This window comes from Dendropsophus ebraccatus, chromosome 5 (genome assembly GCF_027789765.1).
Source record: "Dendropsophus ebraccatus isolate aDenEbr1 chromosome 5, aDenEbr1.pat, whole genome shotgun sequence".
Taxonomy (NCBI): Eukaryota; Metazoa; Chordata; class Amphibia; order Anura; family Hylidae; genus Dendropsophus; species Dendropsophus ebraccatus.
The window spans coordinates 139360164-139387376 of NC_091458.1; the positions used below are offsets into that span (position 1 = coordinate 139360164).

Consider the following 27213-nt stretch of genomic DNA (forward strand, 5'->3'; position numbering starts at 1 on the left):
CGTTTTCAGGTCTTTCGCAATAGCGGTCGTTTGAGATCGTTAATTGTTAACGATTATGCAAACGATAATCGTCCGGTGGAATACGGCCCTTAGGGCTCTATTACACGGGGCGATCTTTGGGAGCAAGTGATCACCGACCTTGCTCCTCTTTCCCCGCTCGCTGTTGGCGCTATTAAACGTACCGACAGTGAACGGGGAAGTGCCGGGGGGTGGGCTCCCCGGACGATCTTTAGATAGTCCGGGCAGCCCATAGGAGTTAGCGGCGGCCTGCTGCTGTCGCTCCTATTACACAGAGCGATAGCAGCAGATCACTGCACTCCACGTCGTTTGTCTTTCAACATGTTGAAAGGCAACGAAAGACAACGATCAACCGACATCATTTATCGTTGTCCAAATACGACCGATAATCGCTTTGTGTAATAGGGCCCTTACTATTTCTTTGAGATTTTTCTCAAAGAGGTTCAGACTTTTTGTCACTTGCATCTAGGGGCCCTGAGGGTCCTATTAGACGAAGCGATATTTAATGATTAACGATCACAAACGAGATTGATTATCGTTAACTTAAAATCGTTCATTACACAGAACGATAGTCGTTAGTTACGATCATTTGCTCCACCTGATCCACATGAAGGAACGATGTGGAATTATGGTCCATGTACACAAAGCGATAATTCGCCCAATTGATCGTTTATCGATTTTAAAGCAACGATTTGGTTTTTATAACGATCAGCGTTTAGACGAATAAATTGTTAGAAAAATCGTTATGGCGTTGGTTTAAAGATCGCTTAAGCCTATCTCACACATAAGGAGAATTGGTGAAAGACGGTTTACTCGAAGCGATCTGCGAATTTTTAGAGAACAACCAACAATGATTTGAGAAAATGTTGAAAGATCACAGTGAACGATTTCTCGCTCGTCGCTTGATCGTTCGCTGTGTTTAGATGAGCCGATTATCGCTCAAATGTGATCGTTATTGCGAAAACTCGAGCGATAATCGTTCCGTGTAAACGCAGCATTACACTGAAAGATTAGTGAGCGGATGTGGAATTACAGCGAGCAATTAGCGTTGATATTGGTGTCAGCACCAAAGGAACTATGAATGAATTCTCGTTGGTGGTTTGATCGCTGGCTGCATTTACACAAAACGATTGTTTTTTAAATTTGAATGATATAACGATAATTCGCACAATAATCGTCTCGTGTAATAGGACCCTAAAGGCCCTATTACACGCGACGATTATTGTGCGAAAAATCGTTATATCGTTCGAATTTAAACGATAATCGATCTGTGTAATTGCAGGCAATGATCGAAAAATCGTTTGTATGTCGTTGATCATTTATTTAGATCTAAACCTAAAATTATCGTTAATCGTTCGCTGTAATTCCACATTCGTTCGCTCAAGTTCCATTTTTTTTCACTAATCGTTCAGTGTAATTGCACATTGCCCATTGTTTTGCTGGGATCAGATCGAGGGATCGTAGTAACGATCGTAAACTAACGACCATCGTTCTGTGTAATATGGTGAACAATTTCAGGTTAACGACAAACAATCTTGTTTGCGATCGTTTATCGTTAGTCGTTTATCGTTAAAAATCGCTCTGTGTAATAGGACCCTAAATCTCAGGTGTCCCTCTAAGGCAAAAAATAGGGAAATCCAGCTAATCAGAATACATATGAATGAACCTTCCTCCATTCTCCCGGGCAGTCACCTCCAGCTGCGGAGCTATATGGATGATTAAAAACGGCTCCTTCCTCCAAATTAAATGCGGAGCTCTCTCTGGATTTGGCCCAGAGGCAGGTTACACAATGTATGTATGGTTAGTTAATCCACATTTTCCCTGTGTTAAAAGCAGATGGCTGAGTACAGCATAGAGGACATGGCTCATACTGTTTCTTAGCTCCAGATCGCAGGAGTTTCCCATGAGTCCAACACATTCAGAAAGACTGGTTTGTCCTCTTGTCCTGGCTCAGATGGCCAGAAGATGTGAGTTTACACTCATCTAAAGACATGTGGCTAACTTTTACTTTATAACTTTTTAAATAGAGGCGCTTTTACGGCCCTATCGCACAGAATAATTATCTGCCTTATTGCTCTGTGTAATAAAGCCGTTTGATGAGAATATATAGAAAATAATAAAGCTTATACTTACCTGCCCATGTTCCCTGATGTCCTTCTGGCTTCTCCCTGCTCGCCACAGCCGCCGTTAGCACTTCTGAAGCCGTCTCTAAAGTCACAACCAATCAATGGCTGTGGCTCTGTCCTGTCTGGGTCGGTGATTGGCTGAGCAGCCTGGCCTGTCACTTCAGAGACAGGATCAGTAGTGCTGCAGTGGTGGAGCCAGGACATCAGGGCCCTGTAAGCAAGCACTGATCTAGCAGGTTGGCATTCACTTCCATTGGGCCGTGTAATATGGCCTATAAACATGGCAGAAATAGTGTGCGGCTGATGAACATGTCAATAATTGCAGCAGACACTTCACCTTAAAGGGGAACTCCAGCAAAAAAATATATTATAATTAATTTTCTAAGGGTTAATCCAGTGAACTTTTTTTTTCAAATCAACTGGTGTCATAAAATTATATAGATTTGTAATTTACGGGGGCGTGGCGAGCCGCTGAGGAGAATGGACGTGCAGTGAGGGAGCTCCTCAGCCACACAGCTGCATTACAGGGACCCAGACCTGCCTTACCCGACCCAGCACCCCCAGCATATGTGGAGGGGCAAGAGGGGGACCCCCAGACATCGGCCGCCTCCAGCGGGACCGGATTCCGGGGCTCCGTCGGCGTCCCCGTACCTCACACGGGGCGCCGCTGCTAACACGCCGCGACCGCGGACATCTTTCCCCGCCGCTCCGGAGGCCCGAGACTCACCTGGGAACCGGGGGCCTGGAGACCCGCTCCCATTCGCCGGCCTTTCCGCTGAGCCACAACCGCAGGCGCTGTCTATCCAGACCCTGGAGCCACGCTGCCCTGCAGAGTCCTCTGTGCAGCCTGAGGAGGCCGCGGCGCCATCTTGCTTTCCGGAGCGCGCCTCCGGCCTGGTGGGTGAGTTAACCCCTTCCCTGCGGCCTGCCAGCAGCCAGAAGATATCCCTGCTTCATCCCACCCCCGAGACTCTCCATCCCAGTGCCTTAGAACCCCACCATCCTCCATCACCCCCCAGTGACCTTACAGCCAAATCTCACGGGCTCTTAAAGGGCCAGCAACGCATTTCTGCCTACATGATGGCGACCCCAAAACCGCCTAAAAAGGACAAAACTAAGGCTGGCAATAACAACCAGGATGTCACCCTGCCTAGAACCTCTCAATCTGTCGCCCGATCTGGGGTCCCGCGTAATCAGGGGGGACGGCACTCTGACTCGGACTCTGAAGCTTCCCTACTGGGGCCTGCATCCCCCCAGGGTGTTCGGGACATGCTCTCACAATTGCCTACGAAGAGTGACCTACTAACCCTTATCACTGAAGTGAAAGATGCGTTAAGGGTTGAAATCGCCGCTGTCCGGAAGGACATTCAGCACATTGCACTAAGGGTTGAAACCCTGGAGGATGACCATGACTCTACCCGGGCATACATTTCTAGCCTGCACTCCACTGCCTCCTCACAAGCTTCTGCTTTGGATGATATGCAGCGCCACATTGAGGATCTCGACAACAGAGGCAGGCGCAATAATATCAGGGTCAGGGGTCTCCCAGAGGCGACACAGGACAATGACCTAGAATCTACCCTGGAGGGCCTCTTCAATATGCTTCTGGGCGAGCCATCTACCCACAAAATTAAGTTTGATAGAGCTCACCGGGCCCTACGACCCAGGAACTCTTCCGGCCCACCTAGAGATGTCATCTGCTGCTTGCATGATTATACATTGAAGGAAAGCATCATGGCCAAGGCCCGTTCCCTCCGTGAGCTGGATTTCTACGGTGCCCAAATACAGCTCTTCCCGGATCTCTCCTGGATTACCCTCCAAAAGCGACGGCTCCTGCGGCCTCTGCTGACTACCCTCAAGGACCATGATGCTTCCTACAGATGGAATTTCCCGTTTGGCCTTACTGCAAGACGGGATGGACGCTCTGCTGTTCTCCGCAGTCTGGTGGATTTGCCTGTGTTTTGTGACACCCTGGACCTTCCAGTCCCCAAAATCTCTGACTGGACGGTGGCTCCCCCCCCCCCCTCCCCCACCATCCATCTGGCACTCGGCTAGCCAGAAGAGGAGACGTCCCAGATCCGAGAGTTCCCTCTCCCCCCCTGGTCCTACTGGCTGAGGGAGGATCCCCCCCCCCCTCCATGATCTGTTATAGTGATTTACATTGTTGCTGATATTCTGGGTCCCTTCTTTTCGTTACTCATTTGTTATATGTAGCTGTGTGGTCGTATTTGACCCTCCTCTTCGGAGTATTCCCATGTTCTTTGTTCCCCTCAGGTGGCGCCCTCTTCCCCCATGGGGCTGCCAGTTGACAGCCATGGTGCTGTTTTGGCATTTTTTTCTGCCTCGTTGCAGGCCGCTTAGGCTTGTTTTTTGGGCCTTGCGCCCTTCCTTTTCTTGGTTTCTCGTTCCTGTTTTTTGTTGTGTATATGTGTCTCTGTGTTTTCCCTCTTGTTTCCTCCCCCCCCTTTTTTCTCCTTTGCCCCCTAGGGTTCCATGTTGGCCGATGCTGCTCTGGAGACTGCTTCCTTTCACCCACTGGGACGGAGTGAGTACCCTCATCTGCGTTAGTATTCTTTTATCCCCTCCCAATGGCTAAGTGTATATCCCTCAATGTCAAGGGCCTAAACTCTGACACCAAAAGACGCCTTCTCCTGAGGGAACTCCGCAACCTACATGCAGACGTTGCCTTCCTTCAGGAGACGCACTTTGATCAGGAGGCAACTTTTAGGTTTGCACGCCATTCCTATCCCACTGTTGCTTCGGCCTCTAGAGGCAATAAGACGGCGGGAGTGGCCATCCTATTCTCTCACAGGTGCCCCATACAGATTTCCTCCTCCTATTCTGACCCGGGGGGGAGATATGTTATTGTAGACGGCACCCTACAAGGCCGCCAATTTATCTTCTGCAACGTTTATGCCCCTAACCGCTCCCAGATGCCCTTCCTCCGTAGGGTTCTCAACCGATTGGCAAAGTACCCTCCGGCTCCACGGATCCTTGGGGGAGATTTCAATTTACCGTTCTCTGAGATAATGGATAGGCACTCCGTAGACGGCCGGCCTACCCCTACAGAACAGGCTAAACTATCAGCAGAATTCCGCAAGCTCATACGTGCTCATAAGCTCTATGACCTTTGGCGGCTTGACCACCCTACGGAGCGGGGGTATACTTTCTTTTCCCACCCCCACAAACTCCACTCTCGTATTGACTACCTCTTTGGCAACATTCCCACTGTCCGACTGCTCCAGAGTGCGACCATTGACCCCATTTCCTGGTCTGATCATGGCCCTGTGATAGTTCACCTCAAGGCCATTCTCTCCCCTACGCGACACTGTCACTGGCGTATGAATGACACCCTCTTAAAAAATCAGATCACCAGAGACTCTATCAAGACTAGTATCTCTAATTACTTCTCGGAAAACGAGGGGTCTGTAACCTCTGAAGGGGTTCTATGGGAGGCCCACAAAGCAGTTGTGCGGGGTCATTGCATAGCGCTAGGTTCCCGCCAGAAAAAAGACTCCATGTTAGCCATTCAGAATGCTAAATCCGCCATAGCTTCCCTAGAACAGCGTCTGGCCCGTCGACCCTCCCTGGGTGTCCTGCGGAGGCTTGTGGCGGCCCGTGAACAACTCAAAGATCTTTTGCTGCAAAAGGTGGAGAAGCTTCTCCTCTACTCTAGGCAACGCTTCTATGAAAAGGGCAATAAGGCTCATACCCTCCTGGCAAGGATGCTCAACGACCGGGCTGCCGCACAGTCTCCGCAGGCTCTCAGGGATGGAAAGGGGACCCTACATTATCACCCTAAAGACATCTCCTCCATTTTCCACCAATTCTATTCTAAACTTTACTCCCTCCCCTCAACCCTACCATCGGACCCGGAGGCCCGAACCCGATGCCTTTCTGATTTCCTGAGCGAGTGTAATCTGCCTTCCCTGACCGCTACTGCGCTCGAGGAACTGAATGCACCGATTACAGTGGAGGAACTTACAGAGGTCTTTAAGGCCCTTCCATCGGGGCGGGCACCTGGGCCGGATGGCTTTTCCTACCTCTACTACAAAACCTTCTCTTCTGAACTGTCCCCTAAACTACTTTTCCTCTACAACTCCTTTCTCCAGGGTTCTCCTATCCCTACTTCTATGTCCCACTCTTTCATCACTCTTATCCCCAAACCTGGCAAGGACCCCCTGGACTGCTCCAACTACCGGCCGATCGCCCTTCTAAACTCAGACTTTAAGATATTCACTAAATTGCTGGCTACTCGATTGGGGTATTGGCTACCTTCCCTTGTTAATGCAGACCAGGTGGGGTTTGTGCCGGGGAGACAGGGTGGGGACAACACGAGGAGGGCCATTGACCTCATTGATGTCGTTAATCAACAAGAGGAGAGTGCCCTTGTGCTGAGCCTGGATGCGGAAAAGGCCTTTGACCGCCTTGGGTGGCCTTTTATGTTTGAGGCATTGCAATGCTATGGCTTCTCTGGGCCCTTCCTAACAGCGGTCAGGGCCTTATACTCCAATCCCACAGCAGCACTTAAATTCCCTAATATGTTGTCTGAGACCTTTTCCCTTTCGAATGGCACCCGCCAGGGCTGCCCTCTGTCACCCCTTCTTTTTGTCCTTTGCATTGAGCCCCTGGCGGCGGCGATTCGAAACTGCCCGGACATCAGAGGTGTGTCGGTCAGAGGCAAGGAGTTTAAAATCATGTTATTCGCAGATGATGTCCTCCTCACCCTGTCAGACCCGCTCATCTCCCTCCCGAACCTGCATTCCCTCTTGGGTACATATGGTCGCCTATCAGGGTACAAAGTCAATACCTCTAAATCTGAAGCTATGCCTCTCAATCTGCCGGCCCCCTTGATTGCCCAGCTTAGCTCAAATTTCAAATTTAAATGGACCTCTACCTCCATTAAATATTTGGGTATCCGCCTTACTCCCTCCTATCCGTCCCTATACTCAGCTAACTACCCAGCCCTCTTCCGAGATATACGGAACCTCCTAACTAAATGGTCCCCCCATTACATTTCGCTCTTAGGCCGTGTGGCGGCAGTAAAAATGACCATTTTGCCTAAACTTCTATACTACTTTGAGACGCTCCCAGTCCGTATTCCTCTCTCAGAGCTGCGAGGTGTCCAAAGAGCAGTATTTAAGTTTATTTGGGCGTCCAAGGGGCACCGGATCCCCAACTCGGTAATGATGAGTAGCAGATCTCGAGGAGGGCTGGGGGTCCCTAACTTTCTTCACTATTATTGGGCGGCGCACCTACGCCAAATCACGGCATGGTCCAAATATTTGGCGTATAAGAAGTGGGCGGAAATTGAAAAAATATGGCTAGCTCCCTTCCACCCTAACTCTTTCCTGTGGCACTCCTCACCGCCTAGCTCCTCACATCTCTCACTCCTGGGACCTATCCGTTTCACCCTCCACATATGGTCCTCGTGCTCTGCCAGGTTTGAGCTCACTTCTTCTGCTTCCCCCCTGAACTCTTTTTTGCTCTTCCCGAACTTCCCTCCTGGTCTTCAGTCCCATACTGTCAAGCTCTGGGGTTCTAAGGCACTCTTTCAGTTTGCTGACATCGTTGATCCCATATCTCGTACACTCCTCCCATATGATAAATTGACTGACAAATATGCTCTCCCTCCCTCGGCGCACTTTATGTACCTCCAACTCCGACACTTTATGATGACACGTCTGGGGGCTCTCACAGTTTCTAAACCTTCAGCTATCGAGCAACTAGTCAGAATGGGGACCTCCACTTCGGGCCTTATCTCTGACATCTATCGCATCCTTGGCTCCCCTGTAGAAGGAACCCTGGTGCAGCATGCCTATATGTCTAAATGGGAAACGCTATTAGGGAGGACTTTGCCTCCGGAGTGCTGGGCCACTATATGGGACAGGGCTGCCACCTCCTCCATATGTACTACCTATAAGGAGTCCCACTATAAAGTCCTGATGTTCTGGTACCGCACTCCGGAGGTGTTACATAAGTTCAATGCCTCAATATCCCCTCACTGCTGGAGATGTGCTAGAGAATTAGGCTCCCAGTTCCATATATTCTGGGAATGTGAGCTTATCCGACCATTCTGGAGGGAGGTGTGCGAGATATCATCCACTATCCTCAGTGTTACAATCCATAGGGACCCAGGCCTCTGCCTCCTTAACCTTTTCCCTAAAACTATCAGGAAAAAACAAGCCAAATTGCTATTGGTCCTCCTGACTGCAGCCAAGTCCCTAATCGCTAAAGGTTGGAGGCAATCGTCCTCCCCTTCCATTATACACTTTAAGGCTAGAGTCAGGGAGCTACGCTCCCTGGAGCGCCTTACGGCATCCCTGAACAATCGGCTGGAGGCCTTTGACTCTATCTGGGCCCCTTGGGACTTGTACTCCTCCCCGGCAGCATCTGCCACTGGTTCATCCTAGGTTCCCTCCCTAGTCCGTCTCTTCCCGTCGTTGTCTTCCCCTGTCCTTGTCTCCCCCTCCACCCCCCTCCCCCCCCCCCCCATCATTTCTTGCTCCCTTCTTGTCCCGCGTCTATGTCTTGTCCTGTCTTGTTTTTGCTACTGGACTAGTATGGTCTCAGAACCCTACCCATGCAGACGTTGTTCTCTCTGAACCCTGACCGGGATCTGGTAGCTGCTGTTTTGCTACGGTTTATTATTCTGAATTTCCTGCCTGCTCCTGTGGAGGGGCTAAACTGTCTTATCGACATTTATTTTACGTTATGCATTATAACAATGTTCTGCTGCCTCTACATATGCATCACCCAGTTTGTACAATTTTATGTCTGTCTGCCTTTTTGTTGGAAAAAATAAAAAATAAAAATTACAATTGTTAAAAAAAAGATTTGTAATTTACTTCTATTTAAAAATCTTGTCTTCCAGTACTTATCAGCTGCTGTATGTCCTGCAGGAAGTGGTGTATTCTCTCCAGTCTGACACAGTGCTCTCTGCTGCCACCTGTGTCCATGTCAGGAACTGTCCAGAGCAGGAGAGGTTTTCTATGGGGATTTGCTGCTGCTCTGGACAGTTCCTGACATTGACAGAGGTGGCAGCTGAGAGTCAGACTGGAGAAAACCCCTTTAACCCTGTAACAACGGATGACGTATATTTACGGCATCTCGTCGCTAGGGAAGTTCAGAGGGAGATCCCTTCCTCTTACCGCCCCTGGTCTCAGCTTCGCAATGACGCTGATCCCGGCTGATCCCGCTGATCTCTATGAGCGTCGGACTCTCCTGTGAGCGCACGCGCTGGGCTTCGGGCGCTCATATCTCCGTGACCCGACTGGATCAGAAAGCGGGATCCGGCGGGATCAGGTGAGTATAGGGGGCTGTAACGGGGGGTCCGGAGCCTGTCACCCCGACACGGGGGGTGACAGGTCTCCTTTAAAGGGAACCTGTCACCCCCCGTACCGGGGTGACAGGCTCCCGACCCCCCGTTAGAGACCCCTATACTTACCTCATCCCGCCGGGTCCCGCTTCTGGATTCGGTCGGGTCCCGGAGATCTCAGCCGCTGCAGCCCGGCGCGCGCGCTGACAGATGAGTCCAACACCCATAGAGAATGACAGGAGAGTCCAGCGCTCCGTCATTCTCTATGAGCGTTGGACTCATCTGTCAGCGCGCGCGCCGGGCTGCAGCGGCTGAGATCTCCGGGACCCGACCGAATCCAGAAGCGGGACCCGGCGGGATGAGGTAAGTATAGGGGGTTCTAACGGGGGGTCGGGAGCCTGTCACCCCGGCACGGGGGGTGACAGGTTCCCTTTAATGCATAAGTTATTTCTACATAAATTTTTTACTAATAAAAACCCCCTCCCCTAATAAAAGTCTGAATCACCCTCCTTTCCCATTTTATAAATAAAAACAAACAAATAAACATATTTGGTATCGCCGCGTGCGTAATCGAGGAACTATTAAGTTATCCCATTCCTGATCTCGCACGGTAAACAGCGTCAGCGCAAAAACCCGCCAAAGTGCAAAATTGTGCATTTTTGGTCGCATGAAATCCAGAAAAAGCAATCAAAAAGTCGCATATACGACCGATAGAAAGTACAGATCATGGTACATAAAATGACACCTCACACAGCCCCATAGACCAAAGGATAAAAGCGCTATAAGCCTGGGAATAGAGCGGTTTTAAGGAACATATATTATCTGTAAAAGGTTTTAATTTTTTTAGAACCCATCAAATAATATAAAAGTTACACAAGTTACATATCATTGTAATTGTACTGACCTGAGGAACATAGATAACATGTCAGTTTTACCCCAGGGCAAATGGAGTAAACACCCCCCCCAATAAAAAAATTTAGTTTTATTTTCAATTTCACCACACATATAATTTTTTTTTCTGGTTTCGCAGTGCACGTTATGCAAAAATTAAGCCTGTCATTGCAAAGTACAATTAGTGACAGAAAAAATAAGGGCTCATGTGGGTTTGTGGGGAAAAAATGCAAGTCACTGAATTAGCACTGTATACAAGTATATACAGTGTGTGTGTGTGTGTGTGTATATATATATATATATATATACACACAGACTTCTACCAATGCTAGCTATCTGATCCTACAATGTGTGTCTGCAGACTATTGCACCATGCAGCACATCACGCCCTGGCTGCATTCCCTTATGTGCACTCAGATGCAGGCGTATTACATATCATCTAACGGGAGGAAGAAGTCACGTGGCTCAAATGGCTGAAAATCCTGACTAGCTGCACGGTTACGTTATCAAAGCTTCTATGGACAGCCCGGCCTGATAACATGCCTCCGACACCAGCAACACAGAGAACGGGGGCCGCCAGGTGGCGCTAGACCGGAGAGACTCAGGGGAATAAGAATAGCAGCGAGGGAAGCCGCGCCCACATAGCGCCAGGCAACAAGACCCACCCACAATTCCTGCAATGCGATTGGCTGATTGTGACCACACCCCTGCCCGCTGATTCGTCGGCTGTTTACTTTGACATTAGGCTTGTAAATGGCGGCTTTACGTTACCGGCGATTTCTAAAACTATGCGAGGAATGGCCGGTGGACGAGACGAGGCGAGGCCGGGACCTGGGCGCCTTCCTGAGGCAGCGAGTGGCGCAGGCGTTCAAGGAAGGCGAGAACACACAGGTGAGCGGAGTAACACATGTGTATGGCTGACAGATAGGGGGCGCGCAAGGTGTTAGCTTATGTAAATATCGTATAGTCGGTGATATGAGGAACGGTACCGTATTCATCAGAGTAGCAGCGCATAGTAAGGGAGAAGATTGCAGCTAAAAGCAAACGATTCCTTCCAGTGACCTGGCGCTATATAGGTCACACCAAGACTAATATAACGTTATAATGGAGAAGAGCTGCAGCCTAGGAACAAAGCTTAAAGGGGTATTCCACTCAGACATAATATTTTATATGTTGCAGCCCATGGGGAGACTAACAATTCCTTTCATACCTGTAATTATCTATTCAGTCTCCTTCCCCCAGTTCTGAGCTGCTGCTTTCTGCTGAAGACACAAAAATCTGTGTGAGCGCTTTTCTATTGGTCTCCCCCACTACTCCTCCTCCTCCCTTGAGATTGCTGATTTAACCAAGTCCCTATCTGCAACTTTATAATGCTGGGAGGATTTATCACAGTGAGATCATCAGCATTTTGACCTCAGATTAATCCTTCCAGCATTACAAAGAAGTTACAAAGTTACAGATAAAGCCTGCTAGGAGCTTGTTCACATCAGCTGTCTCAGAAGGGGGGGGGGCGGAGGCAGAGAGAGAGGCTCACAAACAGATTTTATTGTTTTCAACAGAAAGCTGCAGCTCAGAACTGGCGGAAGGAGACTGAATAGATGATAATAAGTATGGAAGGAATTGTTAGTCTCACCATGGGAAGCAGCATATCAATGTTTGAGCAGAATACCCCTTAATGGTATAAACACACACACCGTATACGCAGCGTATTTACTGCTGTGATACGCAACAAATACGCAGCAGATTAGATCTAAATAACTGAACACAGCATCAAATTTGCACCATCAAATCTGCTGCAGATCTGCTGCGTATTTGCTGCGTATCTGCTGTGTATACGCTGTGTGTGTTTGTACCCTTAGGATGTGTTCCCATACAATCCCCATCATGCCTGGATTGCCAATGCTTTAGCTGTCCAGGCATAATAGGAGTTGTAGTTTTGCATCTGGAAGGCCAAGGTTTCCCGTCCCTGTGCCAGGGCTGAGATTTGGTGTTTTTTAGGATTACTCAATAAAAGTTTTATGTTTTTATCTACCTTCCTTTTCAATTACTGGAACCAATAGGCATCTGATCCAGCGTACTGGTAATGTATTATAGAATGTAGTACTTGAAATCCTGCTCACAAAGTGCCGAGGTTTATGTGCCAAGAAAATTGGTGTCGCCGCCCCTTTAACTATTTTCAGTCTGTCAAAGGAACAGGTTTATATGCAGACACCTTCACTGTGGGGGACATTTATTTAGACCATCATACTCATACGCAGGTGTTAAAGGGGTTATCCAGCGCTACAAAAACATGGCCACTTTCCCCCTACTGTTGTCTCCAGTTTGGGTGGGGTTTTAAAACTCAGTTCCATTGAAGTAAATGGAGCTTAATTGCAAACTGCACCTGAACTGGAGACAACAGTAGGGGGAAAAGTGGCCATGCTTTTGTAGCGCTGGATAACCCCTTTAAAGTGTACCTGTTGTTTGGGAAAACTTTCAGACACCACAGAGACATGTCAAAAGTTTTGATCGGTTTGAGTCTGAGTGTTCAGACCTGCACCGATCGGGAGAAAGAGCGGAGAGAGGACCGGCTGCAGGGCGTCCACTGTACGGAAGAAAAAGATTTGAGCCCCATTGACTCACATTATAAGCTTGACTTTATTTTCTAACACAGAGTGGAGGCGCTACAGCATGGTCTTCTCTCCGCTCCTTCGCCTTAAAGTGTCACTGTTGTTTCAAACATTTTTCCAATCGACAGTGACAATTTAAAGTGACTCTGTACCCACAATCTGACCCCCCAAACCACTTGTACCTTCAGATAGCTGCTTTTAATCCAAGATCTGTCCTGTGGTCCGTTCGGCAGGTGATGCAGTTATATTCCTAAAAAACTACTTTTAAACTTGCAGTCCTGTGTCAAACTGGCGTGGCCTAGAGTATCTGTGCCCTAACTTTGCACTACCCCTCCTCCCCACCCTCTTCATCATTAGGAATGCACACTGTGCATGTGCACAGGTGCCTTAACGATCCGGCCCATGTGTCTAACACAGCTGATGAATAGGAGACAATCTGCTGGAGCATTCCTAATGATGAGGGTTGGGAGGAAAGAAGGGGGAGGTTGTGCCAGCCTAATGCATACACAATCTAAGCCCAAGCCGGTGGGCACGGGGCTGCCAGTTTAAAAGTTGTTTTTTAGGACAATAACTGCATCACCTGCTGAATGGACCCCAGGACAGATCTTGGATTAAAAGCAGCTATCTGCAGGTACAAGTGGTTTGGGGGGGTCAGATTGTGGGTACAGAGTCGCTTTAAGGCCCTGCCCCCAATTACCCCGTCAGATTTATACTAAGAGGCGCACACCACTTAGTAAATCTGGTGGTACGGTCCCCTGTTGCAGGACTGCCCCGGAGCAGGTGCAGATTTCTGCAAGGTTTTACGACTGGTAACCATGATAAATGAGGTGGCCTCGCCTCGCTGCGCCTTCCCTGCCCGTTCATCAGAGGAGTGGGTCTTACAGCTGGCCTAGCGGTGTTAGGAGCTGGGACACACCGTTTGACTGCAGGATTTATTGCACTTTCTTGACCGTAAAATTGGCTGTACAGAGAAATAAGAACAATATTCATTTAAGGTGCGATTTGTGTTCTCCTTCGTCTTTGACATAGGCCATTTCTTCAGATTTATTCCTTTTCCGGGTTTGCTGAATGGGCAGTTAAAGTGAAGCGCTTGTTGTTGTCGTCTTTTTCTTTTGCTCGCGCGTGTGTGTGTGTGTGGGGGGGGGGGGGGGGGGGGGGGTGTAACGTGAAGGATCTGCCAGTAATGGAGCCCTTGTTAGTGATTGATGTGAAGCACATGCAGAGGTCTGGTAGAAACTTCATTCATATCCCATGTCATTACCTTTCTAATAGACTTTGGCTTGTTCACAGCTGCGTTACGGTTTTCTTTTTTTTGACAAAGACATGATGGCGGTATAATTCATCCTAACACGTCCAATTAATGTTAGTGGCATCTACCAGGTTTCTTGCGTGTGGTGTTTTTTGTTTTTTTTTTTCTGACTAGAAATCAGACTGTTTAGTTCCACAGTTTATAAGGTTGAAAGAAGACAAAAGTCCATCAGGTTCAACTTGTAACCCTACTGTGTTGATCCAGAGGAAGGCAAAACCCTTCACAAAGCCGATAACAATTGTCCCATCACAGGGAGAAAATTCCTTCCCGGCTCCAATGTGGCGATCTTATGATTAACCTGTGAAGCCGCATGTTTGCTTTATGTGAAAAGAAACTTCTGGATCATCTGGCAAACCAATCCACCCCTGGAATACCAAAAAAGTCTAATTTTGGAATCGCAACAGGCACCTGTGCATACACAATACTCACAAAAATGTATGGATATTTAGTGTGAGGCGGAAATGTATGGGAAATGTAAAAAGTTCACGCTCCAGTGATATTATATTGACATGTCAGTTTGTTGAGCGGAGAGCGGAGCCGCACGCCACATCCCATTGACACACTGAGGCAGGCGGGATTCCACAGCGGGGGGTTCTGCCGCCTTTATGCAGAAGGAGCCTGATTGGGTGAGGGGACATTAGGACAGGTACTCTTTGTAATAAATAATACTACTAGTTCTGTGTACTTCTACTAGAAATACATTTCCTCGGACGATGAGTGGAAAGAGGCCTTGTCTTCCCACCTGTATGCATCGCCTGCCATTAACAATAAACTACATAGTAACATAGTAAATAAGGTTGAAAGAAGACAAGAGTCAATCAGGTTCAACCTAGGGAAATCCTACTGTGTTGATCCAGGGAAGGCAAAAACCCCTGTGAGGCAAACGACAATTGCCCCACCACAGGGAGAAAACTCCCCCCCCCGACTCCAATGGCGATCAGAACAATCCCTGGATCAACGTATCACCAGAAATCTAATGCCCATAACTCGTAATATTATATTGTTCAAGAAAAGCATCCAGGCCTCCCTTGCACTTATTTAATGAATCGGCCATGACAACATCATGTGGCAGAGAGTTCAACAGTCTTACCGCTCGTACAGTAAAGAACCCGCGTCGATGCTGATGATAAAATCTTCTTTCCTCTAGACGTAGAGGATGCCCCCTTGTCATGGTTACAGACCTAGGAGTAAAAAGATCACTACAAAGATCTCTGTACTGTCCATTCATATATTTGTACATTGTGATCAGATCGCCCCTAAGACATCTTTTTTCTAGCGTAAATAACCCCAAGCGTGATAACCTGTCCTGGTACTGTAACCCACCCATTCCCTTAATGCCCTTTGTTGCCCTCCTCTGCACCTGCTCCAGTTCAGCTGTGTCCTTCTTATATACTGGTGCCCAAAACTGTACACAGTATTCCATATGTGGTCTGACCAGTGATTTATAAAGAGGCAAAAATATGTCCTCATCTTTAGCATCTATACCTCTTTTGATGCACCCCATTATTTTATTAGCCTTGGCAGCTACTTCCTGGCACTGATCACTAAAGTTGAGTTTACTGTCCACCAATACCCCCAGGTCCTTTTCGGAAGTAGTTTTACCCAGTGTTTTATTATTTAGCACATAACTGTACTTATTATTTCTACGGCCCAAGTGCATGACCTTACATTTATCCACATTAACCCCTTAAGGACAGAGCCTGAAATGGCCTTAATGACAGAGACAAATTTTATGAATATGACCAGTGTCACTTTAGTCATTAATAACTTAGGGATGCTTTTACCTATCCGGCTGATTCTGAGATTGTTTTCTCGTGACATATTGTACTTTACATTTCTGGTAAATTGGAGTCGATACTCATAACAAATCTTTATGAAAAAAACCCAAATAAGGTGAAAAAATGTGAAAAAATGCATTTTTCCAACTTTGAAACTTCTTTGCGTATACAGAAAGTGGTTATACCACATAAATTATATATTAAATAGCATTAGCAACATGTCTACTTTATGTTGGCGGCATTTATTAAACTATCTTTCATTTTTTTTAGACGATAGGAAGCTTAAAACATTAGCAGCAAATTTCCAAATTTTCAGTAAAATTTCAAAATCAGATATTTTTAGGGACCTGTTCAGGTTTAAAGTGTATTTGAGGGGCCTGTATGTTAGAAAGCCCCACAAAGCACCCCATTTCAGAAACTGCACCCCCCAAACTCTGCAAAAGCACATCCAGAAAGTGTTTAAACCCTTTAGGGGAGTCACAGAAATAAAAGCCAAGTGTGTAAGGAATTTGAAAATTTTAATTTTCTGTGCAGAGATTTTATTGTAATCCAATATTTTTCATAATTATAAACCTATTACCAGAGAAATGCACCCCAATAATTATTGCCCCGTTTCTGCAGTTTATAGAAATACCCCATATGTGGCCCTATTGCGCTATTTGACGCAACCACAAGCCTCAGATATAAGGGAGCGCCTAGTGAATTTCAACGCCTCCGTTATATTTGGTCATTTTTGACTGTACCACTTCAGGTTGGCAGAGGCTCTGGGGTGTCAAAACCTAAAAAACACCCCTAAAGGGACACCATTTAGAAAACTACACCCCTCAAGGAATGTAACAAGGGGTGCGGTGAGGATCTGGACCCCACAGGTGCTTCACAGATTTTCCGAACAATATGGCGTGAAAAAAGAAAAATTTATTTTTTACACTAAAACGTTGTTCTAGCCTTCAATTTTTCATTTTCTTAAAGGGATAAGAGGCAAAAAAAAGACAAAAAATGTGTAGCGCAGTTTCTCCCGAGTACAGAAATACCCCACATGTGGCGATAGAGTGCCAAGGGGGCGCAGGACGAGCCTCCAAAGGGAAGGAGCGCCAATTGGCTTTTGGAAGCTGAATTTCACTGAAAAGGATTTCAAGGGCCATGTCGCATTTACAGAGCCCTCGTGCTGCCAAAACACTGGAAACCCCCCACAAGTGATTCCATTCTGGAAACTACACCCCTCAAGGAATCTAACAAGGGGTGCAGTGAGCATATGGACCCCACTGGTGACGGGCACAAATGTGGAACAATGTGACGTGAAAGGGAAAAATTTCATTTTTTCACTTTCATGGCACAAATGTGCCCGTCATCAAGGGGTCCATATCCTCACTGCACCCCTTGTTAGATTCCTTGAGGGGTGCAGTTTCCAGAATGGGGTCACTTGTGGGGGGTTTCCAGTGTTTTGGCAGCAGGAGGGCTCTGTAAATGTGACATGGCGTTCATCATCCATTCTAGCCAAATCCAACCTCCAAAATCCAAATGGCGCTCCTTCCCTTCGGAGGCTTGCCCTGCGCCCACATGGCGCTTTATGTCCACATGTGGGGTATTTACGGACTCGGGGGAAATTGCTCTACACATATTGTGTGTTTTTTTCTCTTTTAACCCCTTGTGAAAATGATAAATTCAAGGCTAAACCAACATTATAGTGTAAAAAATGTAATATTTCATTTTCACGCCACATTGTTCCACATTTGTGCCCGTCACCAGTGGGGTCCATATGCTCACTACTCCCCTTGTTACATTCCCTGAGGGGTGTAGTTTCCATAATGGGGTCACTTGTGGGGGGTTTCAACTGTCTTGGCAACACAGAGGCCTTTTGAATGCAACATGGCCCCTCAAAATCCATTCCATCCAAATCCAGCCTTCAAAAACGAAATGGTGCTCGTTCCCTTCGGAGGCTTGCCCTGCACCCGCATGGCGCTTTATGTCCACATGTGGGGTATTTACGGACTCGGGGGAAATTGCGCTACACATTTAGTTTTTTTTCTCCTCTTTTAACCCCTTGTGAAAATGATATATTCAAGGCTAAACCAACATTATAGTGTAAAAAATGTAATACTTCATTTTCACGCCACATTGTTCCACATTTGTGTCCGTCACCCGTGGGGTCCATATGCTCACTACACCCCTTGTTACATTCCTTGAGGGGTGCAGTTTCCATAATGGGGTCACTTGTGGGGGGTTTCAACTGTCTTGGCAACACAGGGGCCTTTTGAATGCAACATGGCCCGTCGAAATCCATTCCATCCAAATCCAGCCTTCAAAAACCAAATGGCGCTTCTTCCCTTCGGAGGCTTACCCTGCACCCGCATGGCGCTTTATGTCCACATGTGGGGTATTTCCAAACTCAGGGGAAATTGCTCTACACATTAAATGTTTTTTTTATCTTTTAACCCCTTGTGAAAATGAAAAAACATGACAAGATTAATGATTTAGAGTAAAAATTTTACAAAAATTACACTAAATGTTGGTCTAGCCTTGATTTTTTTCCATTTCCACAAGGGGTTAAAAAAGAAAATGAACACAAAACGTGTAGGGTAATTTCCCCTGAGTACGAAAATACCCCACATGTGGACATAATGTGCCATATGGGCACAGGGCAAGTCACCAAAGGGACAGAGCGCCATTTAGAGGCTGGAATGGAGGATGGAGGCCATGTCGCAATTACAAAGCTCCTGTGCTGCCAGGACAGTAGAAACCCCCGACAAGTGACCCCATTCTGGAAATTACACCCCATAAGGAATCTAACAAGGGGTGCAGTGAGCATATGGACCCCACTGGTGACGGGCACTTACGTAGAACATGTGCCGAGAAAATAAAAAATACAATTTTTTTCATTTTCACGTCCCAAATGTGGCCGTCACCAGGGGGCCATATCCCCGCTGCCCCCCTTGTTAGATTCCTTATGGGGTGTAGTTTCCAGAATGGGGTCACTTGTGGGGGGTTTCTACTGTCCTGGCCGCACAGAGGCTTTGTAATTGCATCATGGCATCCTCTAATGGGAATGGCGGCCATACCTATTTAGCTGGGGAAAAGGGACAATTCTAATTTATTTGGGGGTATTAGGCCAATTATTAGTTTATAAGGTTGGAAATGACAGGTGTCCATCAAACTCAACCTGTGTTGATCCAGAGGAAGGCAAAAAAAAAACCCTCGTAAGGCAGACGACAGTAGCCTCATCACAGGGGAAAAATTCCTTCCCGACTCCATAATGGCGATCAGAATAATCCCTGGATCAACGTGACCCCTGAAATAGGAATAAGGGACAGAATTTAGATAATGTAGAACCCCAGTGACGTGTGGTACGCCTTGGAGCGATCCTTTATGCAGAGGCCGGGGTGATCAGGACAGGCGTCACACTGGAAAATGTTGTCCTTCCTGATCCCCCTGTTACACCACACTCTGCACTTCTTCTGGGGTCTCCCTTTCTCCAGTGTGGGGGACGTCACCTGGAAAATGTTGCCCTGGTGCGATACGGGGTCCCTCATATCCAGAAGCGCTGGGTCCGCTCCATGGCTACTAAATATTAGGGCGCTATTACTGCTTCTGATATGTTCGGATCGTGCCGCAAGCTACAGGGCAGCGAGGGACTGGAAGAGGGGGGCGCTGGTATAAAAGTTATCCCCGTACAGGTGGTGACCTTTATCCAGCAGTGGGAAGATCAGTTCCCGGACGATCTTCCCACTAACTCCGAGGATGGGGGGGGGAGGGGGCATCTGGGGGCTGGATTCGGGTGTCCCTTCCATCATACACTCTAAGGGTACGTGCACACTGCGGAATCGCGACAGATAACCCTTCGTGCATTCCACAGCTGGCACCCACCGGCGGACTGATGCAGGCGCGCGTCTCCACACGTGTCATAGACTCCATTCTATGCACGGGCGGATTCCGCTCTCCGTCCAACGTGTTCATTCTTTGGATGGACGATGGAATCCGCCCGTGCATAGAATGGATTCTATGACACGGGTGGAGACACATGCCTGCATCAGTCCGCCGGCGGGTGCCAGCTGTGGAATGCACGAAGGGTTATCCTTCGCCATTCCGCAGTGTGCACGTACCCTAAATCTGTAAGTGTACCCTAAGGTACGCTCACAGAGTTTGTAGAATTTCACTCCATACCGTCATCTCTTATTGGGACGGTACTGGCGGAAAAGATGTGTCTGGGGGGCAGCGTACGCTACACTACCCCCAGACACGTCACTGGAGGATGAGGATGAATGGAGGAACGAAGGACCCCCCATTCATCCTCACTGGCTGTTTCGGTGTCGGAGGTAATAATAACGTATCCCTCTGACGCCGAAAACACCCAGGGGGCCATCTTTATACGGGGAATAGTATATGGGGTATGTAGTGGTGTAGTGTCAAACTTTATTCAATGTAGTGTGGTGTAATGTAGTGTTTTTTACGTGTTTTTTTACAGTAAGTATAAAAAAAAAACCTACGCCAACAAAGGAGTTGCTGATAAATGCGCACTTATGTGCGGCACTTATAAGCAGACCGTGGCAGTAGAATATAGAAAAAAAACACCCTACGCCAAAAAGGAGGAGTTGCTGATTAGCAGCGCACTTTCGTGCGATGCTGATCAACACTCAGCGGCGATAGGGTGCGGAAAATAGAAAAAAAAAAATTTGAAAAAAAAAAAATAAAAATTCTGAACATCCCTGTAGCTGCTGATAAGTGTATTACACATATCAGCCGCTAGAGGGCAGCAGAGCGCAAAATACGGAAAGAGCCGACGCTGGAGCCGAAAATAGCCGAGAGAAGCCGAACGTGACGTCACGGAAGAAGCCGAAGACCCGAACGAAGACGAGGATGCCGCGAACCCGGAAGACGCCGATCAGGAGCCCGGGACAGGTGAGTAATGTACAAATACCTGCTCTGGACCCCTCGGCTGCCTAGCTGAGGGGTCCAGGGCAGGTATTTACTATATTGTGGGACTCTGATCGCCGTGCCACCGGCCCGATCGCCGTGAATGGCCGGCCGGTACCGGCCGGCCGTTCACGGCGATCGGGCCGGTGGCACGGCGATCACCATTACTTTTTACAGTAATGGCGGTCGGTGCCGTCCTCGGACAGCACCGACCGCCATTTTTTTCCGGGTCATCGGGTCGCCGATGACCCGGAAAGGTTCCGATCGCCGCTATTGGCTGATCTGAATTGATCAGCCTATAGCGGCGATCGTAAGCACGGGGGGTGTTAACCACCCCCCGTGCCGTGAAGCTAAGATGGCCTGCTATGATTTATAGCAGGCCATCTTCCCCGACCGCTGTGTGTGAACACGCAGCGATGGGGAAACATCGGGCGTAAATTTACGCCCTGATGCGCCAAGTACCAGGGCGCGAGGGCGTAAGTTTACGCCCGATGTCGTTAAGGGGTTAAACTTCATTTGCCATTTCACTGCCCAAGCCTCTAGCTTCTCCAAATCCCTCTGTAATATGATATTATCCTCCTCTGTACTGATTACTTTACCCAGTTTAGTATCATCTGCAAAAATGGAGATTCTACTCTGTAGCCCCTCTACAAGATCAATAATAAAAATATTAAAAAGAAGTGGACCCAACACTGACCCCTGTGGTACCCCACTAGTAACTAAAACCCAATCTGAATATGTTCCATCAATGACCACCCTCTGTTTTCTATCACACAACCAGTTACTTACCCATTTGCATACATTTTCCCCGAGTCCCAGCATTCTCATTTTGTAGACCAACCTTTCACACAACTTTTTATTTTTCATCAATACTATCTAATGCCGGTTCGATTACATAAGATGGGAAGATGCTCTTCACCAGAGTGTCACAGATGTAGACATCCCCACTCTGATTTTAGACATCTGATCGCGGACTGTCCGTATATATACGATCCTTCTGGGAAGATGTAACCACTCTAGCAGTATTATGCAACGTCCAGTTGAGCTGGAGCCTAAAGGGTGTTTACTTGGTATACTAGACGATGAGATCTGGACTCATCAACGAATATGTTTGAAGGAAACATTGTTTATGGCTAGGAAGGCCATTACCCTCAAATGGATGGACCCTAGACCCCCCCCCCTCACACACTTCCTGAATGGATAGCCTTAGTAAATATGGCTGTGTCCTATGAAAATGTAGTTTTCAAACACAGGGGGTGCGCAGCTAAGCTTCATACAGTGTGGGGGCAGTGGTGCCATCACTCTTCTACTAATTATTCCACGGCTAGGTTCACCCGCCTTAAGGCCCTATTCCACAGGACGATTATCGGCCGTTACGGGCGATAATCATCCCGTGGAATAGACGGCAACGATCAGCCGACATCATTTATGTTGGCTGATCGTTGCGTCGTTTGTCTTTCAAACATGTTGAAAGACAAACAACCAGGATAGCAGCGATCTGCTGCCATTGCAGACCGCCACTAACCTCTATGGGCTGCCTGGATGACCTAGCTATCACCCAGGCAGCCCCGCCGCGGCTCCATGCGCCCCCTCCCCAGACTCACCTGCTCGCTGCCGTCGCTATTCCACGTTTCGGCAGTGAGCAGGTGAGTCTGGGGAGGATGGAGGAGGTCTGGGTGCATGGAGCCGCGGCGGGGCTGCCTGGGTGATTGCTAGGTCTTCCGGGCAGCCCATAGAGGTTAGTGGCGGTCTGCTGCCGCCACTGTTCCACGGAGCAACAGCAGCAGATCGCTGGGAATGAGGAGCCACCCGTTTGCTCCTCACTTTCGGCCCGCGGAATAGGGCCGTTAGGCTGGGTTCACACTACGTTTTTGCAATCAGTTTTTTTGCAAAAAAAAAAAAAAACATAAAAAAAAACTGCATTTGTGTGCATCCGTTTTGGTCCGTTTTTCCATTGATTTCCATTATAAACGGATCAGTTTTTTTGTTAACTAACACAAAAACAGGTTTCACTACGTTTTTGTGTACATTAAAAAAAAATGGATCCGTTTTTTTTTTTACAGACACAAATAGTGTTTACTACGTTTTTGTGTACATTAAAAAAATGGATCCTTTTTTATAATGGAAGTCAATGGAAAAACGGATCGAAACGGATGCACACATTTGCATTTGTTTTTTTAAAAAAAAACATATTGCAAAAATGTAGTGTAAACCTAGCATTAGGAATACTTTGACTGCACCAAATTCCTTATCGCCTCCTCATTTTCCCCTTTTAGATTACTGCCTGTCCATGTTGCTTACCATCACCTTACCTTTCTTTATTAAATTACCAAAATGTCGATAAGCCCCTATACAGATATGAATGTGCTATGCGGTTTCCTCGAATGCTCTTTGGTTTTTCTATATATGCGCTGACCTTGCACTATCTTATTATGTTTTTTGAGATGTTCTCCTTGCATCGTAAAAGGGTGCGCATAAAATGGACCACACCCCTTATTCTCCTTACAATGCCTTTATTGTCCTTTATGCGATCCTATGACGTGTATATATGTGATGCCTGTAAACTTTCAATAAAATGAGTTTAAACAAAAAAATATATATATTTCCTCACATTGCCGCTCATTGTATATAGCAGATACTTATGTTTTCAGCATAACTCATTGTTTTGCAGTTTATTCTTTTTCTTTCTCTATTCTACAGATTCAAGATCCAGAAGCCTGTGACCAAATGTACGAGAGCCTCAGCCGGATAAACAGCAGCTATTACAGAGAAAAGGTATTCTACAGCTGACTATACCCATTACATGGCGGAGGATAAGAATGTGTACGCTCGGATAAATTGTAGAGAAATATATTCCTTTTGTTTAATTTCTATTCAAAGGTTTTTATTGCCCAAAGGATCTAATTACATTCATATCAACTGGCGCCAGAAAGTTAGATTTGTAATTTACATCTATTTAAAAATCTCCATTCTTCCTGTACCTCTCAGCTGCTGTATGCCCTGCAGTAAGTGGTGTATTCATTCCACTCTGACACAGTGCTCTCTGCAGCCACCTCTGTCCATGTCAGGAACTGTCCAGAGCAGGAGAGGTTTTCTATTGGAATTTGCTGCTGCTCTGGACAGTTCCTGACATGGACAGAGGTGGCTGCAGAGAGCACTGTGTCAGAGTGGAATGAATACACCACTTACTGCAGGGCATACAGCAGCTGAGAGGTACTGGAAGACTCGAGATTGATAAATAGAAGTCATTTGAAAATCTGTATAACTTTCTGACACCAATTGATTTAATAGTAAATAAACTAATAATAATAATCGGAGTACTCCTTTAAGGAAATTTGAGGTCTTGGAAAAGATTCCACTGTGTGAAACTCAGTATTAAGAGGCTAAATATTTCTGATAAAATAAGAAAAAACCTAAATGCTTTACTTTCTATGGCAAAACTGGAGGCTGTAACTTCTTGGTACTGACACACATGAGGCATACGTAACATGGCATTGGCATCATACATGCAGCAGGGCTAAGTTACCAGTAGTATTTATAGTGAGTCTGATGGAAATGAGATCTTTTCAATCATCGATGGTACTAAATTGATTGTAAAGTGATTGTCCAGAGTTATTAAAAGGTCTGGATTTTGTTTTTTACCATAATGCTAATGATATTTTTATGTGCAGATCAGCCGATTTACATAGAGATGTGCTACAATGCCAGGTATAGCCATTGGGACAGAAGGGTGAAAAATCACTAAATAAGACAACCTGTATCCTTTCCTTTAAAGTGTCACTGTGGTTTCATTTGTTTGCACAAATCAATACTCCAGGCGATTTTTAAGACACTTTGTAATTGGGTTTATTAGGCAAATATGCCATTATCTGCATTCAAAAAGACTTTCCCCAACCCCCCCCCCCCCTCCTCTCTCTCATCCACAGCTTATTATTAGGAAATCTCATCTCTTTTACACAGTCGGGCCCTGTCTGTTCTATGGAGAGGGGAGGGGGGAGATTAGTCGGCAGCAGAGAGTAGAGAACAAAGGATTACACAGCTGGGAGCTGCATGGAAATGGTATTCAGAGGTCAGAGTGAGAGGAGGAGATAGCCAGTGATGCAGCTGTAGATTAACTCTTTGTTGTCCTGTTTTGGTGCCTTATCCCCTCCACCCCTCCCCTCTCCATAGAAAACCATGAAGACAGGGGGGAGCGTTCAAGCTGCTTTTTCATGATAAAAATGCATTTTTCGGCTAATAAACCCAATTACAACGTTTCTTAAAATCGCCTGGACTATTGATTTCTGCAAAAAAAAAAAATGTAAACGACAGTGACACTTTAAATTTTTCATAGTCAGACTGATAACATTGACCACTAGTGGGCAGTTACACCCAGTAAATAATATCAAAGAGATTGAGAAGCCAGTGGTCAACATTCTGGAGAGTAATGACTTGTTTTATTTCTCTTCTTTATAATAGTATCCACGACTTCAAGACACGAGCTTTACAGAAATCACTGCGGATGAATACCGGATGGTGCTTGCGACTGGTAAGACTGTGGACTGGACAGCTGTGTCTGTAAGGAGGCTTCCTTATAGAACAGAAGGCTTCCCCCATTCTGTATGTTCTCAGTGAGATGCAGAGCAACTTCACTTCTGCAATTGTAAAAAAACAAACAAACAAAAAAAACTTAGCCATTACATTGTTTTGTAAGCATTTTCTATATTATGTGTAAATTCAGGCTTATTTTCCCAAAATATCCGTGGACTGCTGAATGTTAAAGGGCATTTACACGAGCCGATAATAGGCAGGGTGTGCTGATAGAAATGTTCCTGCGGCCAATAATCAGCCTGTGAGAACGGGGAAACGTCTGATCCTCGGCTGATCCTGCTTCTACTTCAGAATGTATTGTTATAGGCTGCACATCGTCCTTTGTAAACAGGGTTATGTGCGGCTGAGAATACATATATCGCTGCTGTCAGTTTCACAAGCAGCAGTCCATACTTACCTTCTGCACTGATTGTGATGCGGTATCCGGCTCTCCCTTCATCCGGGTGCTGCTGTATCTTCAGGCCCCGCCTCCTCCAGAATAATTGACAGAATAAGGAGGGGGGGGGTCTAAAGATACAGCAGCGGCTGGAGGATGGGAGAGTAGGATGCTGAATCACAAGCAGTCTATACTTACCTTCTGCGCTGCTTGTGATCCGGCATCCGGCTTTCCCGTCCTGTTCTTCAGACCCTGCCTCCTCCAGAATGATTGACAGCTGAAGGAGACTGGATCTGAAGATACAGGACAAGAAGAGGGTTATGCTGGATCGGGTTATGCTGGATCTGAGCTGCATGTGATCCGGAATCCGGGTCTCCCGTCCTGCTCTTCAGGCCCTGCCTCCTCCAGAATGATTGACAGCTGAAGGAGACTGGATCTGAAGATTCAGGACGAGAAGAGGGTTATGCTGGATCTGCGCTGCATGTGATCCGGCTTCCGGGTCTCCCGTCCTGCTCTATCTTCAGGCCCTGCCTCCTCCAGAATGATTGACAGCCGAAGGAGGCGGGGTCTGAAGACAGGACGAGAAGAGCGTTATGTTTGATCACAAGCAATGTAGAAGGTTAGTTTCCATGGCTGCACAAATGATACGAGGATCGTTGGTGCAGCATGGCCGCTCGATTTGTTAGCGGCTGCCAGGGCTGCCAGATCTTCACGTGTAAAAGGTCCCTTAGCCCTGACTGTTTCTATTTACTAACATATTTCTTGTATGGTTTACTGCATCCAAAGGTAATAAATGTCCTTTATTCCAACAGATTCTCTGAAACAGATGGACGAGATGAAGAAAGGAATGTGGAAAAGGCTCAAAGACAAGTTCAATGTAAAGTCCCCTCAGGATGAAGTGAAGGAGTGACCTGTATCGTTGTATTACAGCGTCCGTTCTTTTCTTTTTGTATGGAGTATATGGAGTTTCCTAATAAACAGACTTCTTACCATTTCTTGCTGGGTCATGCTTTTACCCGCATAGTCAGTAGCATGTTCTATATACTTCCATTCCTGCTGTTCCCTAATGTGATTGTGCTACACAGAGGCATCATGGGACTGATCGGTCCCCAGATCCAACATGACATACAATGCAGAACGGGTCCAAAGACGGCTACAAAAATGGTGGAGGGTGTGAGGTATGAAACATATCAGGAAAGATTTGAATCTGTATAGTCTGGAGGAAAGAAGAGAGAGGGGGGACATGATCAAAATATACATATATCTAGTCTAAGATAAGAAAGGAAATAC

The 27213-nt window shown here is 46.9% G+C and overlaps 1 protein-coding gene across 1 annotated transcript; it reads left to right on the forward strand.

Moving 5' to 3' along the window:
• Window positions 1-11057: 11057 nt before the first annotated feature.
• On the forward strand, window positions 11058-26918 carry UQCC2 (ubiquinol-cytochrome c reductase complex assembly factor 2). Its single transcript, XM_069971476.1, has 4 exons — window positions 11058-11244; window positions 23658-23732; window positions 25416-25485; window positions 26736-26918. Exons 1-4 carry the CDS (start codon window positions 11107-11109, stop codon window positions 26831-26833), a joined length of 381 nt encoding a protein of 126 aa, XP_069827577.1. The 5' UTR covers window positions 11058-11106; the 3' UTR covers window positions 26834-26918.
• Window positions 26919-27213: the final 295 nt, after the last annotated feature.

Coding starts and splice junctions, on each gene's coding strand:
- UQCC2 (XM_069971476.1), top strand. CDS start 11,107: ATGGCGGCTTTACGTTACCGGCGATTTCTAAAACTATGCGAGGAATGG. Junction 11,245..23,657: donor AGGAAGGCGAGAACACACAG/GTGAGCGGAGTA, acceptor TCTATTCTACAG/ATTCAAGATCCAGAAGCCTG. Junction 23,733..25,415: donor GCAGCTATTACAGAGAAAAG/GTATTCTACAGC, acceptor TCTTTATAATAG/TATCCACGACTTCAAGACAC.